This window comes from Mesoplodon bidens (genome assembly GCF_964165515.1).
Source record: "Mesoplodon bidens genome assembly, chromosome: 19".
NCBI lineage: Eukaryota > Metazoa > Chordata > Mammalia > Artiodactyla > Ziphiidae > Mesoplodon > Mesoplodon bidens.
The window spans coordinates 33162130-33181641 of NC_138179.1; the positions used below are offsets into that span (position 1 = coordinate 33162130).

The following is a 19512-nucleotide window of genomic DNA, read 5'->3' on the forward strand; positions in this document are numbered from 1 at the left end:
TTGACCTCTTGCTCTGCCTCTGTCTCTCCATTTATAAAAGATGGGCAATGACAGTGCTTGTCACACAGTAGTAACTGACACAGGAACTGAAGTGCTTAGCACAGTACACAAGCGTTAGTAAACACTCAAAAATCATTGTGTAGAATTAGGTAACTATGAACCATGAACTCTGTTCATGATTTTCTTTGGTTATTAGAGTTCAAAGTATTATGAAAGGCAAAATAGTTTTTTTTTTCATTCTAACAAGTATGTTTCTCAGTAAAATAAATCCTGACACATTTCATATTTTTGAGATCACAGATGTTCTTTCCTCTGATGAGTAAACATTGTGGAATGTTATAGTGGGAACGGCTTCCAAGTATATTTGGTTCAGCAGTTGTTCACCATTCACAGTTTTATTAGAGTCTTTTATTGTGTGGAATTTCATGCGTTAGTGTGTGTGATACATTAATTGAAAATATTTAGTTTGTGGACTAGAGTTTTGCCAAATCCATTCTTTCGTGAAGCATAAATACGTATAAACTAGAGGCCTCTCACTGAAGAATTTGAAGCTACAGCATGCTGTTTTCATTTTAGATCATAGCAGGGCTTCAGACGAACATCTCCTTTCTGAAAGAGGAGAGCAGCCAGCAGCGGCTCGCTGCAGAAAGGCAGCTCCAGGACGTTGTACAGAAGTTTGAAGATGAGAAGAAGCAGCTGATTAGAGATAATGACCGAGCAATCAAGGTAATCTGGAGACCCCAGTAACCAGTGGTACCAGCTGCTTTAATGTAATTAAAAGGAGGGCTGAAACCCCAGCAGTGGGCGGATGAATGCAGGTATCTGGCTTGCTCACACAGCCTGCAGTAATCCATTCACTGGACTCTAACTTTGATGTAGCCAGTGACTCAGGCTGCCTTCCCTCTAAAAGATCACATGCCAGCGGAAAAAGTCATTTTGGGCAAGCCCAGTCCATTCACATTGAACAAATATTTGAAAAATACCCTGTCCTTTCTCTTGAGAACCACTTTGGAGCTGTCTCTTGAAATTAGAATGACTGTTTTAGCCCAGTACTGCTGGCTAATAAATTCAGAAGTCAGCTTCCAGTTTACATTCTCTTCTCTGCCCACATCCTTTCATTATGGATTCGCATAATGAGAAAGAACCTGTTTGAGGTTTGGAATGCCAACCAGCTGATGTGCTTTGACACCGTACTGTGTTGCTGCTGAGAACCTAGGTTGTTTCCAAATGGCTTCAGAGGATCACACCTTTAATAGCAACAGAAAATCCCCTGGACCCTGATTCTTTAGGTGATAGGCAGTTAGATCTCAAAGTAGTTTCTTCTTGGCTTCATAGCAGTGAATATTTTTGTAAGTGTCTACATCAGGCTGTGTTTAATCTGTGAGGATAAGCATCTGGAAACCTTTATAAATAAGATTTAAAAGAGAACAAAACATTTTTTAAAGAATTCCCAGCAAAAGATTATTTTTCAGTGATTTTCCTTTGTTATAACAATGCTTGAAGTATGTAATCATACAAAGCAAAGAAAAATAAAAGAGACATTTGGGTCACTGCCTTTTTCTGCCTCATCCCTCCATCTTTCTTTTCTCTAGCCTATTGTAGGCAATCTGAGTAGCTTAGGGAGAAGTCAGTGTTAATGTCAGTTGCTTTGTTGTATATACCCTTTAAGCCTGGACAGCCCTGAATAGAAGAAAAACCTAAGACATGGACCGAACCTTAGAGGCGAGTATATCCAGCCTCCTCACTTTAGAGGTGAGGACTTGTTTTGTCGTTAATGAGATTTTCCCTGTATTTTTCCATCTCTGAGCGTTTTCTCCCCTACATGTGATGAGACAAAAAAAGATGTTCTTTTTCATATTCTGGTAATTTTAACAAATCTCTGAAACTCTTCATTTATAGATGCAGAGGAAGTACTCATTGATCTGTAGAACTGTTTTGCTTTGCATGAACTGAGTTGACAACTCTATTTAAATTCTTTTGCTATATAAAATTTTCATTTTAAGTGAGTTTCTTTTCCACTGGATACCCAGATACCGAGTGGTAGGTAACTTCCACATTTTAAATAAGTAATTGAATCCCAATATATGCAAAAGGGGAACATTCATTTACTTCATAACAACAGAGTTTCCAATACTGTTTCTTAAAGATCAGAACATCTTGAAAGAAATGTAATTAGTATAACTGCCTATTTTTAATTAATTTTTTTGCAGTTTTAATGCATTCACCTGTTAAAAGGGAAAAACATTCTGACCCTAATTTCCAACAGGCTGTCAAATCATAAAGACTGAAGTTGAAGTTAAAAGATGGCAGTACATATATATGTACATATATATATTTATATTATATTTATGACATATAATGACCAAAACATAGGTACCTGAAAATAATTAAAATCACAATGTAGATAAGATATAGTTGAGTTTTGATTCACTCATGTAGATCATGGATAGTGAATGACTTTTTCTTTTACTAACCTATATCAGATAGTTAATGTTTTAGCACTTGTTGCTTTGCATGATTTTTTTTTTAGGCTATGTCACAAAAAATAATAGGAATAATAGCTGATATTTCTTCAACAAGTAATATGTACCAGGCTCTCTACCAAACATTTTCATTCACCTCACGTTCCATTGTCTCATTTAAGCTTTATGAGTAATCTTTACGAGGAAGAGTGTCTCTATCATCCCCATCTTACAGATGGGAAAACTGAGGCTCTGGGGTGAAGTAACTAGCCAGAGGTCAGATGGCCAGATAACTGTCAGAGCCAGGTTCAAGTCACGGTCTTCTGACCTGACAGCCTCAGCTATTAACCGTTACACCAGACCCCTGCATCTACATTGTCTGTGAAAGTGAATCAGTGACCAAGTGCGTAACCAAGTCAGGGTGTCGTCACTCTGATTCCCTGTCTGCCTGAATGATGACAGCACTTTTGCAACAGTTGTTTGATCTGGACATCCTAACTGTGTTTGAGTGTTTTGTACAGGCAGATACATGGAGGGATAGAGATACTCAGAGAGAGACAGAGTCACCACGAGGCTTGTATTTGGTTTTCTGAGACCAAGTACATTTGCCTGCATGTACATTCAAGTAAGCTCGTATGGGCCTAATACTTCGTAGTATTAGGTCTTACTGTGTTTAAATATTCGCTATAAGAACAGTGTGCGTGCTCATTATGAAGTGTGCCTCACCCCACTTTCTGGGTGGAGAACGGAGTGCACAGAAGGCCCAGCGCTCACTCGGCCAGGGCCTCAGAGTGTTCCCGTGGGTAAGGAGGCCTTTCATTAAAGTCAGTCTTCAGAGAAAACGGAGGTATCGAGTAGGCCGCTGAAACCCAATTAAAGGGCCACCGGTCTGGGGTAGTGTAACCTGATAAAACATCTCTGGAGAATAATTTGGCAATACCTACCATTATTACATTGCCTGAGAGACGTGCCTAGGCTTTGACCCATTTCCAGAATTTGCCCTACGTGGCAATTAAAAACTCGCAGAGCTTTAGCTAGCCAAAAAGATGCTCATTCTAGCACTCACTCGTTTATCTCATAACTGTTCATTGATCTTCCGTCATGTGAAAGGCATCCACAGCACCGGCATTTTTGGTCTCCTTGCTTCTTTTCCACCGCAGCACATCAGCTGAAAACTAAGCATTATTGAAAGCTTTGTTGGAGAAGGATATTTAAGGATCTTGAAGATGTTCGCAAGATAGTTGTCAATGAAAATGCAGTTTACAAAACAGTAGGTACATATGAGGTCATCTTTGCCAAAAAAAAAGTACATATAAAGAGAAAAAAGACTGGAATTACACATCAAAATCTTACTAATGGTCATCTCTGAGTGGTGGGATTTGTGGTAATTTTCTTCCTTTATCTTAGCTCTATACTTCAAGTTATAGCAACAGTTTTACAGTAAGAGACAATAAAAAGTGTTTGGTAAAAAAGGAAGAGCCTTAGCCCAGAGGAACGCAGTGGTCATAAGGGAATCATGCAGCCGAGACTCACAGCAGGCACGAGCCTTGTGGCTAAGAAGCGAGGCCTCTCACAGGATGGAACTCCTGGAGCGCAGAAGGAGTTAGAGCAGTAGAAGCGCAGTCACACGAGCACATCTTTTATGCTGTAGCACACCCTATCTCAAGAGCAAAAAAATCTTCATCACTTATTTACTGCTTTAGTCCACTCCTCACCTTCAGAGTCAAGCTTCTGAAAAGAGCTATCTCTACTGTAGAACAAATCACCCAAAAACGTGGTAGTTTAAAGCCACAGCTCTGTTATGTGCCCACGATTCTTTGGATCAGAGATGTGGGCAGGGTTGGGCTGGGTGGGTCTTCTGCTCAATATGTAGCATTGGAGGTTGGGAACCTCGTCAACATATATTCTTCAGGAAGTTGGCTGGGGCTGCGGCATCCAGGGTGGGTCCAGACCCCCCATGTCGCCTCGTTCTCTGGGCAGTCAGACCTTGTACGTGGAAGCTGCTGTCTAAGAGTGGGGTTCAAGTAGGTGAAGGCAGACCTGCGCTTCCCTTACAGCTACTGTAGGAGACTCACAGTGGCACTTCCACCACATTCTATTGGTCAAGCCAGGTCCCAGGGCCAGCCGTGAACCAGGGGGAGGGGAGATGGTCACCACCTCTCAGAGGGGCGAGGGGAAGAGGTTGGGAGGCCACGTAGATCCCCAGCAGTGGTCTGTGCTCAGCGTCCAGCTCCATCTCCTCTTACCCCTCACCTGCACAAAATAGTACAGGGGAAAACCTGTGTCTATATTCCTACCACCCAGAATCAACATTGGTCATTAACATCAGGGCATATTTTTAAAGAAAATCTACTCTATTTTTGTAAAAAATGGATAATGGCATATGCTCGTAAATAATTCAAAATGCAGAGAGCCAGAAAGGTAAAAATATTTAAAGTCACCACAGATTTCATCACCCAGAAATAGCCATCTTGGCATTAAGATGAACATCAGGGCTTCCCTGGTGGTGCAGTGGTTGAGAGTCCGCCTGCCGATGCAGGGGACACGGGTTCGTGCCCCAGTCCGGGAAGATCCCCCAAGCCGCGGAGCGGCTGGGCCCGTGAGCCATAGTCGCTGAGCCTGCGCGTCCAGAGCCTGTGCTCCGCAACGGGAGAGGCTGCGACAGTGAGAGGCCCGCGTAACGCAAAAAAAAAAAAAAAAAAGATGAACATCATTTCAGATATCCGACTACATATAAGGAGAAAAGAGAAGGAAAGCCAGAGAGACATACAGAATGGGTTAATACTCTAGATCCAGTATTTTTTTAGTTTTAGAAAAATCTCAAGTTAATTTTACTTAAATTCAGCTGATGTAAGAAGCTAGATTAAAACAGGAGGAATTGTTAAACTTTGGGGCAGAATTGGATTTGGGGGTTGAAAGCTGAGTAGATTAGAATACTCGCAGTCGTTGCCATCACCCCTCCTCACCACCTCCTGCCTGGGGTTGTGTTGTATCTTTACAGCGTCTGGGTTTACGATATTCACAATTTGTCTTTAACCATAACCCTTATTTTAATACCCATGCTATATTTAAAGGACACGAATGACATGGTGCTTACCACTAGGCCTTTTATACCCCAGCCTTTTGCACTTCCATTCCCGAAGTTTTTACTTTGATGTGTTTCTTAATTGGCTGGATTTCATGGTCAAGTAGTTCCTTCAAGATTCACGGTACTACCTTCCCCTAGTTTTTCCACGTTTAAGAATGTCTGCCGATGACCTTTATGTTTGAATGACATGTTAGGTGGCACAATATACTCGTTTTCATTTTTTCCCCTGAGAACTTAGACATTGCTCATCTAGCAGTTAACATTGCTATGGAGAAGGCTGGGCAAGGTTTGAGCTTTCCCCCACGTCAATGATTTGCATTTTCTGGGGGATTCCTGGAGCAGTCTTTCTTTATCTGGTAAGTTTAATAGATTAACCAGGATACATTCAGCAGTTAACCAGGATCCCTCTAAACGTTCAACGTCCCATATCAAATGGTTCTGAAACACAGCGCATCTCCCCCGCACCAGTAACGCTTATTTGTAGTGTCTCTGCGTTTTCTGGAACCCCAGGGAAGGGGAGGGCGAGCTGGAGTAGAGACGTGCCTGCAGTCTGGTTTGGCTGACTGTTCAGTTGCTGAGTTCGCACTACCTTAACAGCGCGGGGGGGGGGGGGTGCGGGCATCATACAATCCATTGGGGGTTGAATTATCCCAACTTGTTGTGTCGTCCTGAAGGCTGGACACCTTCACTTTCCTCAGCGGTAGACAGCCCTGACTTCTACCTGTTTTCCCACCCATCCCACAGCCAGAAGAGGAGAAAGCTGAGGCTACCCATACAGTGTCCTTGTCTTCAAATTTGGTGGTATTAGTGGGAAGTCCTGGGGCTTTGTTAACCCTAACAAAGTAACAATTTGGGGACATGGGCAGATTCTGAAGTCAAGTCACTGAAACACTGTAGTGTCTCCAGAGTCATGTTTATTTCCTTCACCTTTTCCTATTATGTCCACCTTACTACCCTATCTCAGTGCCTTAGTGCTTTTCTGCTCATTTTTACTTGTATTTACTCACTTCATTTGGTGTTGGGAGAGGGAAATTCAGTCTCCTGTGTGATCTTAGAAGCCTGTTTGACTCCTTAATAACATTTAACAAGGAACCTGTGTTAGTCAGCAGTTGCCACAATGCTGTGTAACAAACAATCCCCCAAGTTCAGTGACTTGTCATAACAAACATTTGTTTTTCTTAAAACATATCTATGGACCATTAGTGTGCTTTGACTCCAGGCTTTAGATTGGGCTCAGGCCTGCTCTACTTGTCTGTACAATCTCCTTGGACTAGTAGCTGCCTGGGTGTCCTCCTCATGGTGGATTACAGGAGGGCAAAAAATGAGAGGAAAAAAGTCCCTGCAGCCTCAGCTTCATTTCCATCCACATCAGTGGGGCAGGGAAATCATATACCCTCTCTAGTCTGAGACCATGAGCATCTATGAACAGTGATTTAATATGCCAATAAACAGTCCCTAAAAACTGCCTTAGCTCCATGGCAGCGCTTTCCAGTTCATCAACCATCCTGAAACCATTTCTCCCATTCCCCGTCTCCTCTTCCTCTTTTTGACACTCAAATATTGGTGTTAAGCAAAGCCTCTTCTGTTTTCTTTGTATGTGCTGTCCCTAGACAATCCCAGCCCCTCATGTAAATTTCCACGCAAATGAATTTTGAATCTCCACCTCCACCCAGACTTCTTCTGAGCTCTCAATCCACATTTTTTTTAAACAGGATGGAAATTTTATTTTATTTTGATTTATTTATTTATGGCTGCATTGGGTCTTCATTGCTGCACGCAGGCTTTCTCTAGTTGCGGTGAGCGGGGGCTGCTCTTCGTTGTGGTGCCCGGGTTTCTCATTGCAGTGGCTTCTCTTGTTGCGGAGCACGGGCTCTAGGCACATGGGCTTCAGTAGCTGTGGCACGTGGGCTCAGTATTTGTGGCTCGCCGGCTCTAGAGCACAGGCTCAGTAGTTGTAGCGCATGGGCTTAGTTGCTCTGCGGCATGTGGGATCTTCCCAGACCAGGGAACCTGTGTCCCCTGAACTGGCAGGCGGTCAATCCACATTTTTAAGTACTGTTGCACAGTTTCATTGGATGACCCTCAGGCTGTTCAAACTAGATACACCATAAACTGACTTTATCTTCCTCCCACTCTTCTCTCACCCAAACCTGCTCTTCTTGTACTGATTATAAGAATTAAAGTACCACCGTCATCCACTTGGTCACTCAAGTCAGATTCTGGAAGCCCCCTTGAATGAATTCTTTGCCTCCCTTCCCTCCCCAAGGTCATTTCCTAGAATAACGTCTGCATATTTCCAAATGCACACCCCATCCCCCAGTCACTAGCTCCTACCTTCTTAGACCTTCATATCTTTGACTTTGCCTGTTACAATCCCTTTTTTGTAGAAGCACTGCCAATAGCTTGCCCCTCTCAAATCTGTCCCTCAAACTGTTGATAAAGTGACCTTTTTAAAATTTTTTATTTTTTTGCTGCATCAGGTCTTCGCAGTGGCACGTGGGCTCTTAGGTGCGGCACACAGGCTCTTAGTTGTGGCACATGGGCTTGTCTCTAGTTGTGGCGTGCAAGCTTCTCTCTAGTTGTGGTGCGTGGGCTCCAGGCGCGCTCTGTAGTTTGCAGCAGGCAGGCTCTCTTGTTGAGGCGCGCGAGCTCAGTAGTTGTGGCACACGGGCTTAGTTGCCCCACGGCATGTGGGATCTCAGTTCCCTGACCAGGGATCTAACCCGTGTCCCCTGCGTTGGAAGATGGATTCCTTCCCACTGGACCACCAGGGAAGTCCCATAAAGGGACCTTTCTAAAACACAAATATGAGTATGTGGTTTGCTTCTTAAAATCCGTCGGTGGCTTTCCATTGCCTACGGGATGAAGTCTACGCTTGTAGCATGGCATATGAAACACTTCACCACCTAAACCAGTGGCTCTCAAGGTGTTGTCCTCAGACCCCTGACCCCTGTGGGCCCCTGAGATCTTTTCAGGGGCTCCACAAGGTCAAAACTACTTTCATAATAGGACAAAGACATCAGATGCCTTTTTCACTGTGTTCACATTTGCACTGATGGTATACAAGCAGTGGAGGATAAAACTGCTGGTGTTTTATCGTGAGACATGGCATTGACAGTGAACTGCATGAGTAGTCATTTTCTTCACCACCACATACTTGTGCTTTAAAAAAAACTGAAATAAATAGTATTAATTTTATTAAATCTCAATCCTTGAGAACACAGCTTCTAATATTAATAGGAAGTACACATAAAACACTCCTGCTGCATACTGAAGTAGGATGGCTGTCTTGAGGAGAAGCAGTTCTGCATTTGTCTGAGTGTGAGCTGAACTCTAGTCACTTGGAAAGAACAATTGAAAGGCAAACTACGCATATTCTGTTCTGACTGCCTGGCAGAGGTCTTCTTGAAAATGAAGGAAGTGAGTCTGACACTTCAAGGATCGCAACTGACTATATTGTTGCTAATGATAACATTTGAGCTTTCAAGCAAAAATTAGGAATTTGGAAAACTTGTACCATCACTGCAAGCTTGACAGCTTCCCAGTACTTGAAGACTTTTCCGATGAGATCAGTGGTATAGCTAATGATGTGCACGGGAAGAAACTGGGAGAATTAGTGAAGTGTATCAACATTTGGAAGATTTTTATAACTCTCTGAACCAGTGTGTTCCAAATCACTGTTGTTACAAAATCACGCATAGGTGAAAGACCCACTCAAAAAACAAAGTGGACCAGTGGATTTTAATGTTAACGGTACACAAAGTTTACTGATAGAGTTTCAGATTCCACGTGGCAGCTAACATTTTAAAGAAACTACCGCTTGTCAATTTTTGATGTAGTCACAAGGAATATCCACAGTCATCTGAAAGGTCACGAAAGTACCCCTCCCTTTTCAACTGCTTACCCGTGTGAGACTAGACTGTCTTCCTATACTTCAGCCAAAGCAACATCTCGTAAGAGACTGAATGCAGAAGCAGAGATGAGAACCTAGCTCCTTCTACTAAGCCAGGCGTTAAAAAGATTTGCAGGGCCTCCCTGGTGGCGCAGTGGTTGAGAGTCCGCCTGCGGATGCAGGGGATACGGGTTCGTGCCCCGGTCTGGGAGGATCCCATATGCAGCGGAGCGGCTGGGCCCGTGAGCCATGGCCGCTGGGCCTGCGCGTCCGGAGCCTGTGCTCCGCAACGGGAGAGGCCACAACAGTGAGAGGCCCGCATACCGCAAAAATAAAAATAAAATAAAATAAAATAAAAAAGATTTGCAAAAGTATAAAACATAGCCACACTCCTCACTAATTTTTTCTTGCTTTGGAAAAATAGTTACTTTTATTTTAAAAATATATGTTTAGGTTCATACATAATGGGTTTATTACTGGTATTTTTAAATGAATAAATAAATAAATGTTTTAATAGTTGTTAATTTTAATTTCTAATATAGTGAATATCAGTAGATATAACCCACATAAACAAAACCTCTTCGGGGTTCTTGATTTTTTAAGAGTGTAAAGGGGTCCAGAGACCCAAAACTTTGAGAACCACTTGTCTAGATGGGGCCCTTCTCTCCACTGTATCAACAGCCAGCCCTCAACCTTCATGCTCTCTGTGATCACACGAGCTCCATGTAGAGTCCTTTCCCTTAAGATTTCAATGTCATCTTTCTGTGAGGTGTCTGAGTGAGAAGCCCATGCCAGCTTTGCTCCTTCCTCTGCTGAAGTTTTCGCGGCACTGTAATGGTGGTCCCAGTCCCTTATCCAAAACCTAGAATGTGTTTTGCAAATCAGCATCTGCAGGTCTAGGGAGGTGGTGTAGTGCTTGTCTTTATCTCCAGGTGGGTCTGGGACAACACGCTACACCCAGACTCATGTGCAGAGTGATGCACATGAATCCCCCAAACGGGACAAATAGGAACTCTGAACACGCTCACAGCGTCAGTCAGGTTTTGTTGCTTCACAAGTTAACCGCAGCCTTTCAAAAACAATTCATGATTTGAAGAGGATTTGGGGACTGCAAAGAGGAGATTGTGACCTGTATTTGATTCCTTCTCTTTATCACCAAGTAGACTCTAAACCTCTTGAGAGCAACCGCTTATTGAAGTTCATGGCTTAGTGGAAGTTCTAGAAATATACTGGGTAACTGAATGATGTTACCACATAAATCAAGGCTCTGGAAACTAATCATGTCACTTTATTCTCATTTAATTGATGGCAACAAGCTTGTAAATATTTTGTGATGCTATAGCAGATATGCAAAAATAACTAGATTTGTGGTAACAGTGATATATTTTGCCCAATAGGCAGATCCTAATAAAATACCCTACACCTTGTTTACACATAATTTCTGCACTCCCGCACTCCAGGGGGAGGTCCCACCAGGCTGCACCCCAAAGTCAAGTCATCTGCTCGGCAGTGAGCGCTCTCTGCTGAACTCACAGAAGTTCATGGGGGGGAAACTGATAGAAATAGTTGTATGGAAAGAGCGGGGAACATTCCTCTGGCATCGTGCCCACCACGGCTAAGCCCTTCCTTTGAAGCTGGTGTATTGAAAGGTCCTCACTGTGAAGCCAGATGTCCGAGCAGGGATTTCATATCAAGGAGAAATGTCATCAAATTTTTGCTCGCAGGCCCAGAAAAGAGATTCTAAAGCACGGACGCTCCTCTCCCTTGGCCACTGACTAGAGTTCACGAGAAAAGGTCGGCTGCCGGTAGGACATCTAGAAATCTGGTCTGTGTTACCCGAAGGGCTTGAGGGAGGGAAAAAAGAACATTTCATAAGATTGGGCAATTCTCACTGTGCTAAAAGCTTACAGGAATCCATTTCTCAAAGAATAAAATTACAGACCTCACTGTGGGGTTTCAGGAGCGTTGGGAAACAGAGAAAGCTCGGTGCCCAGCATCACATGGCTTTGTTCGGGACCCGCTCGCTCGTTATTTAATTGTCGTCTCCCCTGCCTGCACGTCCTAAGGGCGTGGAGGGCGCAGCATCAGAATGAATAACGCTAAGAAGAGAGAGGTATTTTCCATCCCACCCAAGAAGGCTTGCCTGCTCGCTCAGAAAGGAAGACAGCCATTCAGTCACAGCAGCATAAAGCATGAGTGCCATTGTCCAGGAAGGACACTGCAGAAGACGAGCTTGGATACAGTGAGGCAGTGAACTGTGCCCCTGCTACTACAGCAACGAGGTGCGATGGCAGTGCGTGGGCGGAGAAGAAATGCACGGTCCCCCCAAGTGCTCCGCCCCCGCCTTTCCTCCAGGTCTGCTCCCTGGCAGATTTTTGTTTTATTTAAAGACTAGTTGAAGATTATTTGTTCAGTGGGGAAAAAAAACCTTCAAGCACTATGAAAAATGTTTTTAGCCCCTGGGACCTTGCCTGTGTATACTAAGGAATCGAGCAGGGCTGGATGGCTGAGCGCGTGACTGAGTGGGAGCGACTGAAAGAGCGCAGGTGAGGCAGGTTCTTCCCGTCCTGGCGGCGCGGACGGCACTCTGCAGGAGTAGCGTCGTTAGGCGACTCTACACGGTTGGTTTAATTACTGCCCTGTCCAAAATACCAATGGCTTTGGCTCATCAGACACTGGAATATAGATGTATCGTTCAGGTTTTTTAATGTATAAAAAATTAACAAATAACTATTTGGAAATATTTTCATCTTGAATAATTCCGAACTGTATCAGGAGCTATTTCAATGTCAGTATGATGGACTGAAATATATAATTTCATCATTGTGTAGGCAGCAACAACTCAAATGACTGAATGATTACCATGTATACGTATGTGTTTATACAGGTAATTGTATATATTTACATACATGTGTATATTCAGAAGCGCTGGGTTACATAGGATCCTAATTATTAGAAGACTTGATAATGATTTTAATATATTAAGCTAATTTTATTTTTAAAATTTGGCAATGTCTCACCACAAATGGCTGTTGCACTCTGGCAGAAGCTGAGCTTCTGTCCAGTGCCTGGTGACTCAGCCAGCCTCTCTGTCACCACTTCCCAGTATTGAAGTTCGTGCCTTTTCCTTCCAGCTACCATGACATTACCTCTTGCTTCCCAGGATTTCCTGGGAAAGGACTCCACACCCTGCCCATGTCCTCCGAGGCTCCATCCCCCAGCCTCAGCGCTGGCGACGGCATCACCCAGTTGGTGTGCTGGCTTGAAGGAGCCTATTGGTACGTTATCAGGAGCGCCGCCAGCTGGAGCACGTGCGCTGTGGAAATCGGGGCACACTGCTGCAAATGCTTCTTGAGAGCCAGCTTTTCCCAGCGTTATTAAACTTTCACCAGCCCTCAGCTGCCCGTGGTCCCCTCCCCCCGCTTTCCTGATGAAGCTCCCTTCCAGCTCTGGTCCCCCTGGTCATGAGGACCGTCTGCCTTCCCAACACAAGGGGTGTAAGGACAGATGGGTGGTTGGACTGCGTTTCACCACCCTTCTTGGTACGCTTTCTAGCTACCCGCCAACCTCGTGCTCTGCTTTTTCTGATGTGTATGAGTCAACTCTACCAACTGTTCCCTTAAAGGCCCTTTTCTAATCCCAATGCCACAGTCTTCGAAGTAACCTGCTAACTCTTGTCTAAATTGGGTGGTGTTTTCCCACTTCTAATCATCCTCCAACTCCATGCAGCATTTGACCGAATTGACCAACAACTTTCCTTCTAGAGCAAGGCTTGGAAAACTTTTTCTGTAAAAGGGCTGGATAGTAAGTTTTCTGGGTTTTGGGGGCCATAAGGTCTCTGTCACAGTTACCCAGCTCTTGCTGTTGGTGGTGTGAAAGCAGCCTTAGACAGTTGGTCAACAAGTGGGTGAGGCTATGTTCCAATAAAACTTTATTTAGTGAGACAGGCCAGGTGGCAGATACGGCCCACTGGCCACTGTTTGCTCACCCCTGCTGTAGAAACTCCCTCTTCTCTTGGCTTGTTTCCTCTGCTGGTCTCTCTCCCTCCTCGTGGGTGTCCTCAAGTCCGTGTCCTGGGCTTTGCTTCTCCTTTTCCCTGCAGTGAGCTCATCTCCCCTGTGACTTGAGCTGTCACTGCTATAGAGATGCTTCCCAGAACCCTTGCCTGATTCCTGGTTGGGCCGCGTATCTCCCACTGCCTGTAAATCGTCTTCTTTTGGAGAAGGCACCACTGTTTCACACTCAGTAATTGCAACATGCAATTAGCATCTTCCCTTCCAAACTGGCTCTTCTTTCCAGTCCATCAGGGTTACCCCCAGTCTTTCTGTTTCCTGTTAGAAACTTGGGGTTCGTCTTTGCCCTTTCTTTCCTTCATCCCCGTTTATCTCAAGTGTATCACCAGAGTCCTAAAATGTATTTCTTATTCCTGTGATAGGACCCTGTTCAGAGCCCTTCTCAACTTGCGATTGATTTAAAACAGTCTCCCTCGGCTGGTGTCCCTGCCAAGAGCTCTCAGCTCCGGTCCAGCATGAAGAACTCTGCCAGAGAAATCTTAAATCACCGATTTCTCTGCCTTACAAAGAGTGCTTAGAAATCAATACGAAAACACTAACCAGCCAGTGGACCAAAAGAGCAGAGGATATGAACACAGAACTCACAGACAAAAAGTAATATCCAGTAAATATGGGGAAATGTGCTTATTCTCATTCCTAATTTAAAAAATGTAAATCGAAACTGCAAAGTTTTGAAGGGCCTGGCTGCCACTGGATGGGCATAAATTTTGAACCTCAAAAAATAGCCAGTGATGCAGCAGCGTTACTGGAAGTTTAAATCAGTGCAGCCTCTTTGGAGGTCAATGTGGAGGAATGTACTGCCATTTCAAGTGCACATAACCTTTAAACCTTTGGTTCCACTCATAGGAATGTGTCCCGTGGATATAGTTGCCAGGCTGTACAATATCTTTGTAGCACCATCTGAGCAAAAAGCTAGGGAAAAATAAATTATGGTACACGCAAGCAATGAAATAGTATGAGGACATTTTAAAAGAATGAAGTAGACCTCTCTGTGAAAGTGAGACAAGATTGCCGACATTATTAAGTGAAAAGAATGCAGAATGCTATGTACATTTAAAGTTGCCTGAATGCATCTCAGAAATGGGTAACTGGTTATTTTGGAGAAATAGGACTTTTTATTTTTCATTTTATGTCTTTTGATGATGTTTTCATTTCTTACAATGTCATATTACTAAACTGAATTTAAAGGATCTCTTTTAACAACAAGGTCAATCTCTTGTGCCCGGCTTTCAAAGCCCATCCAGGTTTCTCAGTATTCCTCAGCATGTACGTTCTGTTCTGGCCAAGCTGGACTTCTCGCTGTCCTCACGTTCACGGCAGTGCCGCGTCCCGCCTTCACTCGTGCTCACTGAAGCCTCTTCGCCTGTCCTCAGCCTTGTTGAGGTCACCAAGGCCATCTCAGGGTCCTCCCTGCCTCCTCTGGGAAGTTTTTCTGACTGCCCCGGTCCCTGGGGAACCTTATACTTTCATGAGTTTCTGTCACTAATGCTTAGTGATCCTCTTCTTGTTTCTGGTTTCTGCATAGCACCCGCGGTACTGGGCACCCCAAAATAAAGACTTAGTTGACTTAAAGAATATAATCTCGAATTATTATATGCTAAATTTTATGTCTATTATTGTATTTTAAGGCAGCTTTAAGCACATCAGCACCAACCCTGCAGTTAAAAGAAGTAGGGATACACACACACACAGTCTGCAATCAAATACCTAAGCCTTTGGGTTAGCAAACTCCTCTCTGAAGATGCAGAGATCCTTGACGTGTTTACACATTCAACCACTTGAAGAAGTTCATGCTGTAATGTGAAATTGTTTCATCAGAGACTTTCTTCCCAACAATTAGATGAGCTCATCTCACTTGAAGGACCAGGAAGGACTTAGCATCTAGAGCAGGAAGTGGGGAGGGGGGACATAGACGGTAATCTAGGGGCCTGAAGAGTAGAGCTGGCGGTGTCTTCAGGGGTGGGACCAGCAGCTTCAAGGCTGGGCCACCGTGGAAGAGGGGGAGGGATTCATATGTATTTGTTACTGTGGTTTACATGATACTACACGGACACGGACAGGCTGAGATACAGGTACCCTTTTAAAAAAGGAAATGGAATGTGTGCATATACATGTGTGTGTGTATTTGTGTATGTGTGTGTATATATACTTTCCAAGAAAAGATAGAATGCGTATACGTGCATAGCTACATACACGTATATTTTCCAACAGTTATACATTCTTAGAAAAAAGTGAAGCTATGAATACACAGTTGTATTATCATAACTGATTCTGCATAAATATGCCTTGTAAATCATGGGAAAATTTTAAGACAGGCCTTGCTTATTTTGCTTTACATTTATATAGTGTCATTTTTAGGGGATTTGTTGCATTAAAGAAATAAAACACAGAGAGTTAACTTATAGCTTTACACAGACTTTTTTTTTTTTTTTTTTTGCGGTATGCGGGCCTCTCACTGTTGTGGCTTCTCCCACTGCGGAGCACAGGCTCCGGACGCGCAGGCCCAGCAGCCATGGCTCACGGGCCCAGCCACTCCGCGGTATGTGGGATCTTCCCGGACCGGGGCACGAACCCGTGTCCCCTGCATCGGCAGGCGGACTCTCAACCACTGCGCCGCCAGGGAAGCCCTACACAGACTTTTTTTTTTAGATGTTGGGGGTAGGAGTTTTATTAATTAATTTATTTATTTTTGGCTGTGCCGGGTCTTCGTTTCTGTGCAGGGGCTTTCTCTAGTTGTGGCAAGCGGGGGCCACTCTTCATCGCGGTGCGCGGGCCTCTCACTGTCACGGCCTCTCTCGTTGCGGAGCACAGGCTCCAGACGCGCAGGCTCAGTAGTTGTGGCTCACGGGCCCAGTTGCTCTGCGGCATGTGGGATCCTCCCAGACCAGGGCTCGAACCCGTGTCCCCTGCATGAGCAGGCAGACTCTCAACCACTGCGCCACCAGGGAAGCCCCCTACACAGACTTTTTAAGGAACTCAATCAAATCAATAAATTAATGAAGATAAACCTAGTTTTTATACATAGATTATATTTTCCAAATGCATATAATTGCTGTCATGCCATCCAAAAAGACCAAAATGTCATTTCCAGGGATGTCAATAGGAGTCTCTTGCTATCATAGCAGCAGCAGTAGCAGCTGAAACTAGAGGTTTGGAGCGAAGAGATCTGGGTTGGTTGGTGGGTTACAGGAATGCTTTAATGTTGGAAGCACAGAGGAAAGAGTAGAATTAAAAACAAAGACACAGCCCCCATGTTTTTTGAGAGGCAAGACCCTTTTGCTTTTATGTTTCTGTCACTTGCTCTAGGATCCTTCAGAAAGCCCTCTAACCACCTAAATAAATATTCATATGGCTGCTCAACATCTCATTAATAAACCAAGATTGGGTGGTAAAATATTTCAGAGTAACATATGATTTGCATCTCACCCTTGTTTAACTTTAAATCTCAAGCAATTAATAAATTAGACCCGAGAGGTTTTTAAGAAGTAACATCTTACATGCACCACAAATTGCATTATTTTTATGTGTAAATAATGATGAAAGGAGAGATTGTTCCTTTGATGTGTATAAACTACACTGTAAAATATGCAGGGAACATTCTTGAGTTTAGTTGCAGCCAAAACAAATAGACTAGTTCATAAAACAAAGCAGCAGCATTCTTAGAAACAAGCATTACTTTTTCTTTTCTTCCCAATTGCTTTTTTTCCATCTTATATTCTTGCCATTCCTTGGGGCAGATTCATTCCAAGTTCAAAGGCGTTGCTAGCCTGCATTTCCTCATCCAGGGAACCGGGTCCTTCTCAAGTTCTTCCCAGTGAACTTGTCTTCCTATCAAGCTCAGACCAGATCTCAGTTGCACTGCTGGTTCTCCTGCAGTGAATCATTTTTGTCAGTAGTATTTCATTGTTGCTTAAAAAGCCAACTATTTCAAATGTTAGCAATATTTGGAATATTGGTTAGGAATATCGGTATTCCTCAGAGAGATATATTTACTTACTTTTCTATCTTCCAATCTGGCTTATCTAGTTTCCTTTTATTTTATTTTATTTTTATCTTTTATTTATTTTTTTGGCTGCGTTGCGTCTTCATTGCTGCACGCGGGCTTTCTCTAGTTGGGGCGAGCAGGGTCTACTCTTCGTTGCAGTGCGCGGGCTTCTCATTGCGGTGGCCTCTCCTGTTGCGGAGCACAGGCTCTAGGCAGGCAGGCTCAGTAGTTGTGGTGCACAGGCTTAGTTGCTCCGTGGTACATGGGATCTTCCCGGGCCAGGGCTCAAACCCTGCATTGGTAGGCAGACTCCCAACCACTGAGCCACCAGGGAAGTCCCTCCTTTTATTTTTAAATCGTTATCTGCAGATCCTTGTTTACAGAGTCTGAGTCTGACCTGATTTTTTCTTTGGTATACTCAATAAACAGCACCTTGTTGTAAGTTCATGTCTCCCAGGGGAAGGATGCAGAAACGGTTTGGACTCCTGTTGGAATGTGGAGCAAGTTCAGGATGAACCTCACAAGATGGTTCGTGTTCTACATCTGACCAGGCACATCTTCTTCCTTGAACACAACGTGTAGCTAAGATGAACTATGAGGTAGTTACGCTGAACTGGAGAGGCCAGAGGTGTACACTTGACCTGCAGTCCCTCCCAGCCTAGAGAGCGGGTCTTCCGCCACGTGAGCAAATTTGCTGCGGCCCTGTCTCAGCCTTGCTGACAAGTCCACCTTCCCTTCTTGGCCTGATGCTTTTTCATTAACACTGATCCTGAGCGCTGGTCATTTCAAATAACAAATGACCTGAGTCAGATCCTGAGTCACCTTTTCTCTAGCTGAGTTTTTATTCCGATTTCTTTTCTTCTGATGGCAGTTTTCCACTCAAGTTCACCATCTTCCTGTTCTCATCCATCCTCCCTTTATTCTTAACGAAGTTTGATGAGCAGAGTATTAAATATAGTGGATTCCTGTGAAACTTGCGTTTTATATCAGCTAAGATTGCAGTCCCACTGTATCTCATGGATTAATAGTATCTTAAAGTTGAAAAGACTCTTAGAGAACTGGCTCCCCAACCTCCCATTCTCCCATCCTCATCCCATGTCACAGATAAAAATCCTGAGCCCATCTGAGGGGACGTGCGTGGTCCTTTTCACGTAGCTGTTGGCAACTTCAAGCCTCGAACCCAAGGCTTCCACGTCTTTGGTCTTGCCCTCATGCTCCATGTATTCAAACACACATGAAAATGGAAATAAAGTAAAATGTATTTTACTTTAAAATATATGTGAGCTGCCAAAATGGATGAAGCATCTTCCTTCCTCACAATCTTATGCGGTTCCTTGTGACTCAAGTAGAACTTCCCTTTGGCTTTTAGACTGGGGCTCAGCGAAGTCATTGCTTATTTGGACTGTTGAAGAAATGTTTCCTTCTGTAGTTGGCTTTGTTGCTTGCTGTGATTTTTTACAATTATCACTAGCTGTCCTTGGAATCAAAATGTTTAAGGCCGATTTAGAATAGAGGCCATGATTTGAAAAGCAACTTTCTAAGCACGTCACCTAATTTAAAGAGCGTTTCAAAGGAGGGAAATGTTGCTGAATAACGGTCTCTCACAGCCTCATAGATGTGGAGCTTTGGCAGACACGCCACGATTGGTTTGTGAGAAGACCGAAGAATTCGTTTTCCAAGAGGAAACAGATCATTTTGAGAATCCATGTCGTTCAGATGGCTTTATTTCTAGGATGTCCAATGATCAGTGAATGAACAAAAGGAGTCAATACAGCAGCCTTCTCTATTTTTTGAAGGACAGTAACAGTGGACTGAAAATGGCAGGCTCTGGGGTCCCTTGGAGTAATTTTTTCAACCTTTGCCAAACTGTGAAGTGTTACCTGAAACCCCATCTTTTTGTTACCACTGTTTCATTTTTCTGAGGCTCAAAGCATCCTCTTAGATGTGCTTGCCTGTGTTGCATTTCAGAGACGTACAGGGCTTAATAGTGTGGATTCTGGAGCCAAGACTGC

The 19512-nt window shown here is 43.9% G+C and overlaps 1 protein-coding gene across 15 annotated transcripts in view; it reads left to right on the forward strand.

Moving 5' to 3' along the window:
- The window catches only part of CEP112 (centrosomal protein 112), a 390168-nt gene that overhangs the window by 304303 nt on the left and 66353 nt on the right, over positions 1–19512 (forward strand). For 14 of the 15 annotated variants that reach the window (XM_081218503.1, XM_081218514.1, XM_081218517.1 and 11 more), the window contains one exon: positions 577–726. The exons of the other annotated variant lie outside the window; for it this stretch is intronic. In XM_081218503.1, coding sequence (XP_081074629.1) covers positions 577–726 — 150 coding nt within the window. The remainder of the gene's footprint in view (positions 1–576; positions 727–19512) is intronic. 15 annotated transcript variants of the gene reach the window in all.